At 34.9% G+C, this 10,685-nt stretch overlaps 1 protein-coding gene across 1 annotated transcript; it reads right to left on the minus strand.

Annotated features, from left to right (window-relative positions):
* Positions 1-840: 840 nt before the first annotated feature.
* On the minus strand, positions 841-5,693 carry LOC105057212 (trans-cinnamate 4-monooxygenase). Its single transcript, XM_010939722.4, has 3 exons — positions 4,828-5,693; positions 4,431-4,564; positions 841-1,602 (listed from the first exon to the last, which is right to left on the minus strand). Exons 1-3 carry the CDS (start codon positions 5,610-5,612, stop codon positions 1,004-1,006), a joined length of 1,518 nt encoding a protein of 505 aa, XP_010938024.1. The 5' UTR covers positions 5,613-5,693; the 3' UTR covers positions 841-1,003.
* Between the last annotated feature and the right edge of the window lie 4,992 nt (positions 5,694-10,685).

A 10,685-nucleotide genomic window follows, 5' to 3' on the forward strand; every position in this document is an offset into this window, starting at 1 on the left:
TACTCCCTCCAACCAAATACTCTCTTAATTTTTTAAAATCAAATCCCAATGCTCCTTCCAATATTTAAATATCGTTACATATGTTTACATAAAATTTTTATTTTTTAAAACTATCTCACTATTTAATTGATTTTTCAAAAATACTTACCTGTTTAATTGATTTTTCTATTTCGATTCTAATTGATTGCGAATCAAATACACCACATGTTCTCCAACGTCATCTTTAAATCTGCATAGAAAAGGAGAACTTGCCAAGGAAAAGTTTGAGAAAATAACAAACGATTCAGAGATAATTTCTTATAATGCTTCACTACATTATGTGAAAGGGAATTAGGCATGCCGAGTTGATTTGGACGTTAGTCTAAATGCAACCGAGATCCTAAAGCTTTTTCTCGAGAACCCAACATAATCTAATATTTAATCCAAGCCCCTCGATCCAAACCCAACCTGATCTCAACTATTGAGCATGAGATCAAAATTGGGTAGGTCTAGGTCGGCTCAAGTCGGTATTCCGTTAGTCACACACTACATAGGCATCATCGTTCATGAAAAGGGTCGAGAAATACAAGACACTCGTAGATCTGCCTAATTTTCCTTAGAACGCTGCATGGACACCATTCATGAAAAGCATCTACAGCTCATATGCAAGGTTACATAAAGGTGCGATGTCTCGTTCCCATTTTCTCGGCTTAGTTTAATGAAACAGGTACACGCGCGCAAAAATAACCTTGTGCTCCCTAATAAATCCCATTGCAAGACTGTCTTAACAGCGACTTAAAGTATTAATTTCATCGAATTTGCTAGTAATAGTCAAAAAACAAGAGACAAAACTCCAACACATTTTGTAGTGCAAAATGCCAGCTTGCCCTTGCAATTTCTCCATAGACAAATATACAATATCATCAAGAGTCACAATTGATTATTTCAAATCTCCCCCCCCAACCACCAGAGAGTTCAAAGAGAAGACAAACAAAAGAACAGCACAGTAATAGAAAGCAACACCTTAAAGCACTCTAGGCTTGCACACAATGGTGGAGTGCTTCAATATGTGAAGACTGAACTGCCCTCCCTTCTCAGTTGTATCAAGCTTGCTCTGCCCCGGTGGCGGCAGCAGCTCGAAGTTCTGGACCAAACGGCCGATGGTGATGCCGAGAATGGGCAAGGCAAGAATAATCCCCGGGCAGCTCCGGCGACCGACACCGAAGGGGAGGTACCTGAAGTCATTGCCGTTGGCTTCCACCTTGGCCTCTTCATCTAAGAATCTCTCGGGGCGGAACTCCTCGGGGTTCTTCCAGTTGTCGGGGTTGTTGGCGAGCCACCAGGCGTTGACGAGGATCTTGCTCTCGGCGGGGATGTCGTAGCCGCCGAGCTTGGCGTCGTGGAGGTTCATGTGGGGGACGAGGAGGGGGATGGCCATGCGGAGGCGGAGGGTCTCTTTGATGACGGCCTGGAGGTAGGGGAGCTTCTGGGTGTCGGGCTCGGTGATCTGGACGCCGGGGCCGAGCACGGTGTCGAGCTCGTGCCGGAGCTTGCGCTGGATCTCCGGGTGGTTCACCAGCTCGGCGATGCCCCACTCGATGGACCACAGCGTCGTCTCAATGGCTGCATGAAACGGCCGTTTAGACTACGAACCGCAGAATAATAAGACGGGAGAACAAAAACTTCGAATATATATAAATATATTTATATACTTATATTTATATTTCCAGCCCAAGGTGAGAGTGATTTCTGACTTTGGGATGGGTTCTTAATGAATATGGTTGAGTAATTCAACGTTGCTTTTATATGCTTTTATCACTGGTCTAATTTATCATTAGAAAAGTTGGTCAACTTTTTCGACGTCTAACTTATCCATATCCTTATATTTTTCAAAAAAAATATATAAATTATTTTTTATGGATAATATTTATTCATAAAATTAAAAAAATTTATTCATTTAAAAAATGACTAAATCATTTTTTTATTAATCAGTAAAATATGTATTTAATTTTATTCTTAAACTATTCAATTCATATTTCTAATATCTCCATCATTAAGTTTTATTCATTTTTTTTCAAATTTAAAAAAAATATAGATAAATTTTAGTAACTTATCTAGAAAAATAACAATGCAAAAAAATAAAGATAATAGATTTCTAAACCACTTTCTACATGTAAAAAAATATGAATAAATTATTTTTTTATCTAAATATTATCTAAAAAATATTTATCTAAAAATATATAGGTTCTTCGGTATATTTTTTATTCATAAAAAAATAGACCCTTATGGGAACCTAAGACTAGTATTGTTGGTTTTTGGCCCGCTTGAATTTATGGTGACTGGTTGATGGAAAGAGTATAGTTAACTACCCGTCACGGCTCCATTTCCTAAGTCTTACGTGGCAGTGGAGGACCGGTGATGCATGGGTTAGGTGAGAGTTGGATACATCTATTTGTTAGCATCTATTTACCTCCACATCAATGGCTGACAATTGGGTGATTATTTAAAACTTTTCTTCATAAAATTTCAAGATTAAGGTCGCTTTTCACTTTTATTTCTTTTATTGATTGCTCATCTATAATTCCAGAATGATTGGTATTGGAGAGTTTGGCCATAAAGATTACTACGTTGAAAACTATAGGCCACCCACAATTGGATTGCTATTGCTTCAATTTTTTTCTTCACGATCAATACTTTATCCCAAAGCTAAAAAATAATTGATAGAAATAGTTCAATAGAGATTGGCGAGCAATTTGACTTACTTGTATGTTTTTACAAAATTAAGCTGTGAAACTTTGGCATTTCCCTAATAGAAATATTATAAGGATGTGGATATTCTCAAGTCCTCTTACCAGTATCTTAAATTTGACTATTTGTAGCATGTAAAGCTAAAATAGAAAATTGTGCTGCATGATTTGAGTAAAGTGCGGTTTGCACGAAATATTTTTGTAGTTTTAACCTTACTAGAGTCTTATAAGTCCTCAAGTTCGGCTTGTTTTCTTTATTGCAAAACAATTTAATATTTTCCCATTTGAATAATTTAAACAACATGGTGGAGTAGGGCTATCATTCAGGTTCCCTGTTTCCCAACCGTCATCAAACAAGTAGCATCATGTTACCAAAAAAACAAACAATTAGTTTAATATGAATCCAATTTACACATTGAAAAAAAAAAACTAGCATCATTTTTTCCCATTTATCGCACTGATCAAGTTGTACAGTGATCTATTAAATATAAATTATATATCTTCACTTCAAAGTAAACCAAACCTACATGCAGATATCCTTTTTTTTTTTTTAATAATAATCAAAATAATATCATCTCTACGGCTATTGCATGTACTCGTGGGTCTCACCCAACACAAAAAAAAAAAAAAAAAAAAAAAAAAAAATCCGATGGTATCAAACTGCAACTCGACCAGCTCCCCATACTGCACCATAAACTTTACGAGTTGCCGATTTTCTGATGCCATGCAGAGTAGGAACTACTGAGTTGACTGAAAGGGAAACTGTACCATGCTCCTTTTAAGTTTTCTATGTTTGTTATTTGTACTTGTGCCTTCTAAATATGCACTTATACAATGAACTGAAAGATGGCATCTAGTTTTCTATGTTTGTTATTTGTACTTGCCACATGCATCTTGCACGAAAGAAGTTACCTAGCAGCTTAAATTTGGAAGATATGTTGTCTTCTGGCTATAAATTATGCCCACTATGCTCCAAGAGGCTGGAGAACGTACGAGTCTTCATGTGAACCATATACGGAAAGACCATGCTTAGATTACTCTCCCTCACGTGAATCAATTCCATTCCATGAATTCCTCTTCTCACTACCTCCTCCATCCATTCCAACAGTCCCAACCATCAAAAGTTGAACCTCATAGGAATCCATTGAGAGGTTCAATTCCCAAATGGCTCCAAAAGCAATGATGTACTAATTCATGTGGAACCAGCAAATCTCTCAAAAGGCTAGAACAATTTGCTAGATAATTCTGCTAAATTTTTATATTTTATTTGCTGATTTCACCGATTTATTTATTTTAGATTAGTTTAATCTGATTTACCAAAAGAAAATAGAAAAAAAAAAAAAAAAAAAGGCTGGGATAACATTTTAGAATGACATCAACGTAGAGTTTATCCACACAACCTTCCCTGTCCTCTTTTATCATCCAGACAGAGACCTTGGAAGAAACGCATCACACATCCACCGTATCATGGCACCGCTGGTAGTTCCATCCATCTTTATCGAGTTCCATCAACCTTTAATCCATACCTAAAGAGGCTTCTCTGTCTACATCTTTCCTTCCCTAATTAAAAGATCGATTTTTTTTTTCTCAAAAATTCTTTGTCCTACCAATATATGTTGGATAAAGACGAAAATAAATATACACGAAAAAAATAAATAAATAACATAAAGGCGACAAATATTAGAAAATAAGGTAGAAAAGTACCAGCCACGTTGATGTTCTCCACGATGTAAAGGACGTTGTCCTCATTGATCTCTCCCTTCCTCTCCGCTTCAAGGATGTGATCAATGGCACACTTGAGCTCCACGTTGGTTGCCCCCTTTATACTCGCCAACTTCCTGTTTCAATATTTTTTTTACCCACAAATTTGAATGCTATCATCAATAATAAATAGAAACTAGCTTATACCAGCCTCATATCTTAAGAGGGAAACAGTAACAATTAATTGCCAAGCCGAAGTACTGTGCCAGAAAACAAAAGCTAGCGACAGCCATCTACCAAAGCCAAGCCTCATGAATCCAATAAATACCGAACAATATTAATAAGCTCTAGAACCTAATTATATTAATATGATATGATATAAGATAATACGAACGCTTACTTTCTCTCCTCGATGAAGTATTCCTTAAAGAGCTGGAGCCTGCGGTCCTTGACCTCCTGGCAGATCTTAAGGTATCCCTTCAAGAAGGGCCTGAGGATGGGAATGAAGTCCCCATAATTGTACTCAAAACTCTGAGCCAACCTGCTCCTCTCTCCATTCAGAGCCTTGAGCTTGTTGAAGAGCGGGTCATCCTCGCCCTCGAATCGCCGGTCGAACATAATCCGGAACATGTTGTTGTACATCATAAGCTGCAGCCGCCTCCTGAGCACGATCCCCTCGGTGGCGGCTTTGGGGTTGGCCTTGACGTCCTCCACCACCCGGCGGGCCTCCTCCTCCCAGCCGTGGCGGTTGTGCTGCACCACCTTGTTGGTGAAGAAGGGGACGGTCATGATGCGGCGCATCTTGCGCCAGTGCTCGCCGTAGACGGTGAAGACCATGTCCTGGCCTTTGCCGGTGAAGATGTCGAAGACGACGTTGCGGGTGCGGGAGCCGAACTCGACGCCCTGGGTGTGGAGGACGTCGCGGGCCAGCTCGGGGGACGAGACGACGACCAGGTTGCGCTGCCCCATGCGGAGGAGGAGGATGTTGCCGAAGCGCTTGGCGAGGGCGGTCAAGTTTCGATGGTTGAGGTCGTCGCCGACTTGGAGCCAGTTGCCGAAGATGGGGACGGGGAGGGGGCCGGGTGGCAGCTTGAAGCGCTTCCCCCGGAGCTTGGAAACGGCGATGGCGAGGCTGACGGCGGCGAAGAGGCCCAGGAGGGCCTTCTCCAGGAGGACCAAATCCATGGCCAGCTCTCCAGAAGAGACCGGAGAGAGAGAGAGAAGGTGGTTTGGTGGTGGTGAGGAAGTGGATGGAGGTGGGGAGAGGTGGGGTGAGGAGTTATTATTAAGCGACTGGGGGTTGACGGAGGGGCGTTACTCCGTTAGAGATGACGGAGTAGGTGAGGACGGAGGTAAGGTGGGCGCGTGGGAGTGGGAGGCGGGACGCTGGGAGGGTGGTTGACATATCTATTGGGCCGTTTGGTTACGTTAGCTTGCATTTTTTTTATAAGAAATTTTTTGTGCGCAGGCGGTGGTATGCAAAATTTGATATAAAATATATCATTTTATATAATTAATTTACGTAACTATTATTATTTAATATATATTTTTATTTTTTTATTTAAAAATTTTATATTATAAAAATATTTTTATTTTTAAAAAATTATACATTTTATGACATATTATGACTTCAAAATAACATTTTATGACTCAAAAAATTATAATATTTCATAACATATTATGACATCCCGCATCAAATTGTGACTTCCTACATGTAAGATGTCATAATATGGTACAGGATGTCATAATATGGTCCAAAATATCATAATATAAAAGAAATATTTTTGTCCAATCACTTTTCAACATATATTTAATGTCTGTAATTTCACTTTTTGATTTAAAAATTTTGAATGACGAAAATATCTTTATTTTTTAGAAAAAATTATGATATTTTATCTCAAAATTATGACTTTCTGCACGCAGGATGTCATGATATGGACATAAATATTATAATTTTTTTTAAAAATAATAATATTTTTGTCATTCAAAATTTTCAAATCAAAAAGTGAAACTGCAAATATTAAATGTGTGTTGAAAATCGATGGCCATATGACTCAATTACATAAAGTGATGCATTTTATGTCAAAATTTTTACATTATTTGTAATGCACAAAAAAAAAAATATTAGTGTCAATAAATTCTTAAGTGGACCTTCGCACTATAGCATAGGATGTCTACAATATTAATAATAGGGTAGGCGGTTTATAAAAACATGCAAATGGCCCATTTTCCGGGATGAAGCAACGTTTGGAATTGTAGACTTGCAAGGGGACAGCATGGGATTTATAAAGTTGTGCTATTGGCTTTCGACATTATTAGATAAATAGGATATGATTCATCATGTTTGGACTGTATCTTTTGCATGGAAGAATGATTGATTTATTTTTTTTGATATTGCTGAATGTAATTACATCATGCTCTATATAGATCTCAAGATACTTTCGGACCTTTTCATTCATCTAACTGTGCAGCTCTCGAAGCAACCATCATACTATCCAACGGTAGGATTTATGTGAAGGAAGGTGAAATTTTCTTTCGTGTGAAAGATACAACTCTGTCCCATGCATGGTTCATCTGGCATTGTGTACTTTGCTTTGTTAATTGTGGGATACGTTGCATTCTTTGCACCATGTGCATTTCTTCCGAGTCATGCTCGTAGCATTGATTTGGAGAGATACAATTGAATATAAGTAGGATAAAAAAAAAAAAAAAGAAATGATGGAAGTTACGATTATATAGGTTAAGAATTAAGATCATATGGTTTTATGAAACGTACTGTCAAAGCGAAAAATCAAATTAATTAATATATTTTATGTTATGCAATAATATGTCTTGGTCAATTCCTCTCGACCAGCTTAGGTAAATTACTGCTGGATAATATAATAATCCGATGCTTATTCTTAGTTATATTACTTGAGCTGATTTTTGTAGTTTATTTATCAATAAATTTGATTTCTTTCTTTTCTCCGGTTTCTTCACGTTGTTGCAAACCCTTGATTGTTTGAAAAGAAAATGAAGTATGATGTACAATTAGGAATTGGTCATGTATGACGATGGTAGCAATACTAATCTATATGATAGCAACCACACATGACAATGACCATATCTTGGAGGATAAAAATCAATGTCTTGGATGATCATCAACTTGCATCAATATACTTTGTCCAAAATGTTGTGTCTGCCATGCTTCATCTAGATATTGCAAATTGAGCCCATGCTATTAACATGGTGCTTCTTTCGGAGACGTTAATAAACCACTTTATTGGAATCTCTTATATTTAAGAAAAAAATAAGATACACCATTTTATCCTAAAGTTCTACATAATTAGCTGCAACAATGCAATGGCAAATAGGAAGATATAAATCATGCCTTAAAGGAATGGATAACAAATACGCTGTCTGTAAATTATGGTTGTCCCATGGTCATACCTCCGTGCCCAGCGACTAGATATATTCTAAGTTCCAATATTGGATGGAACATTCTCAAATCTTTGGACCTTATCAATTCTCATGCAAGATATGACACCATTTTGGATAAATTACCGCTGGCTAGTACCTTAGGAAATTATATACTTCTGGAGAAATTTTTTGTGCACCGTGTGTACGGTATAATAAAAATAACATGAAGTGCACCAACCAATCACTTTTCAATATGTATTTAATTACATATTTAATGTCTTAAGTCCGTTTTTTCATTTAAAATTTTGAATGATAAAAATATTTTTTTTAAAAAAAATTATGATATTTTGTATGGATATTATGACATCCCATGTTGAAATCATGACTTCCTGTATAGGTTGTTATAATTTTGATAAAAATATTTTTATTACAAAAAAAATTTATAAATTTTTCAATGATAAAAATATTTTTTTTATAATATTTTGTGAAAAAATTATGACATTATATGTTGAAAATTATAATTTTAACATAGAACATTATAACATCAATGTAAAATATCATAATATTTTTTTTAAAAAAATATTTTTATTATTTAAATTTTTAATAAAAAATATAAATATTAAATATATATTAAAAATAATAATTATATAATTTAATTTTAATAAAGTAATGCGTACAAAAAATTTCCCTATGTATTCCTGATACCATTCTGTTCCGCAGCCTTTAAACTTTTGCCAGCTCCCTCTAACATGCCATGCATGCTAGAGCATTTATATAACCTTTCCAAGACTTTACATTGGGATTCACGTCTAACTAAAAACAAATGATGTGCAATAATATAAGATGATGATGCTTAAGGATCTTTTATTGAATCTGCTAATATCTATTGAGATTCCATGTGCATCCATATGGAGCTGTGGGATGTGGGTAGCAATAATATCTCATTGCTCCTAAAATTGGCATGCTTCTCCGTGATAAACACTGTTAAATGTGAGTTGCCTGCTAACTTCCGCCTATTCTTCGTAGGAATGGCAATCGGGTAGATTTAGAGGAGATCAATCATTTTCATGATCCACTCTATGAGTTAAATACATAGATCCATTTCGTTCCATCAATTTTTGATGAATTTATAAATTTAATTTATTTTTTTTTTATTTTTAAAAATTTAAATTCGATTCATTTCATAAAAATTTATTTAAATTTAAATAAATTTATAAAATTTAAATTTTTATTATTAATATTTTTTTTCAATCCATTTTACTCCAATCCACCCCAATCCAATCCATCCCTGACATATTATATATCATAAATTAATATTTTATCAAAATTTTTATATCTTCATATTATCATAAAATAATTATAATAAAAATATTCAATAATATAGATATATTATATATATATATATAATTAATAATATTTTAAATTTTTTATATTTATGGAGTCGGTTTATGAGGGGTGGGGCAAGAGCAAACTTTAACCCGCTCGATCTCATCAATGAGTTTATTAATTTTTGATCCGATTTATCTTTTGACTCGTTTAACTAATTTATTTATCCATCCCATCATGAGTTTAAGTAGATCGGATTCGTAGGTTATCTATCCCATCGCCATCTCTATTTCTCCGTGACTCTCGTTTACATGTACAGGGCGTACAGGGCATAAAGGTACCGAATGCATGTGCTGTCAATCACGTGAGTAGCCATGCCAGGCTATTGTGTTGATAGGGTAATCCTATTTCTACAATGCACTAAAATCCTAATCATACGTGGAGACATGTTGTTCGTAATTAAAATTAAAATTAAAATTCAGCTTAAAAATTGAAAAAAAAATAATTAAAAGTCAACCATTTTTATTTTTATTCAAAAATTTAATTTTCTCCAACCAGATATATACTAAATACACTAAATATATTTGATGTAAGTATAAATTTTGCAGTATCAATCACTTGCTGTGTCAGATACCACTCAACTCATTCATATTTCTAAAATCTAATTGCTTAAGCTGAAATTTTTCTATATACAGTGGCGTAATAAGTCCAAAATATTATATAATAATATATGTTGTACATTTTATATTGCTACCATATTTGTTGATTTGTCACTAATACTTAATAAGGTGATGACCTATCTAATGGGTTTGAAATAAGTTCACCTTGGCATCCCAGTACAAATGTGGCTTAAAAAATGTTCCATCTCAAAAGTGAATTTTTAACTAGTCCGACAAATCATTTCAAGCACATTTCCCATCTATTGAGCAAAGGTATGCATTGATGCCCTAATAAAATTAAAGAAATGCATGAGAGATACATCATCCTACACCAATGTTTTAATAATTCAAAATAACTAAAAGGTTCGTCCCATTGGCATATTGTGTTCTCATTGCTCCCTTTGAATTGGCTCGCATAATGAAGCAAAGTCAACTGAATGATTTATCATGTCATTTTTTTGAGGTACCATAGTATTTCTCATTATTATTATTATTCATCAGAATACATGCATTGAGTTTAAAATGATATTAATTGGCAATTCACAATTAATCAGAGATCTTGAGATTGAAACCTTATATCAATGTTTATATAATCCATTACTATACCATTAGATAAGACATGACTATTTTAAACTTGTCAAATAATGAACATAACAAACGTTGAAGGCAAATTTTTAGAGACGATGAACACGGCAAGTTTCTGTTAACTTCATATCGTAAATCCATTCACAGCAAATTCTGCCTTTTATTGTGAGTATATATCTAGATTCTCTAATGTGCAGTCATAGTATTTAATTAAAATAAAAAAAATTATCTATAGGTTCCTAGATTGATCCAGAATTATTTTTAAATTTTTAGATTTTTTAGATTCCAT

The sequence above is a fragment of the Elaeis guineensis genome, chromosome 14, assembly GCF_000442705.2.
Source record: "Elaeis guineensis isolate ETL-2024a chromosome 14, EG11, whole genome shotgun sequence".
In the NCBI taxonomy this organism is placed as follows: Eukaryota; Viridiplantae; Streptophyta; class Magnoliopsida; order Arecales; family Arecaceae; genus Elaeis; species Elaeis guineensis.

Coding starts and splice junctions, on each gene's coding strand:
- LOC105057212 (XM_010939722.4), bottom strand. CDS start 5,612: ATGGATTTGGTCCTCCTGGAGAAGGCCCTCCTGGGCCTCTTCGCCGCC. Junction 4,565..4,827: donor TACTTCATCGAGGAGAGAAA/GTAAGCGTTCGT, acceptor ATATTGAAACAG/GAAGTTGGCGAGTATAAAGG. Junction 1,603..4,430: donor GGAGAACATCAACGTGGCTG/GTACTTTTCTAC, acceptor CGTTTCATGCAG/CCATTGAGACGACGCTGTGG.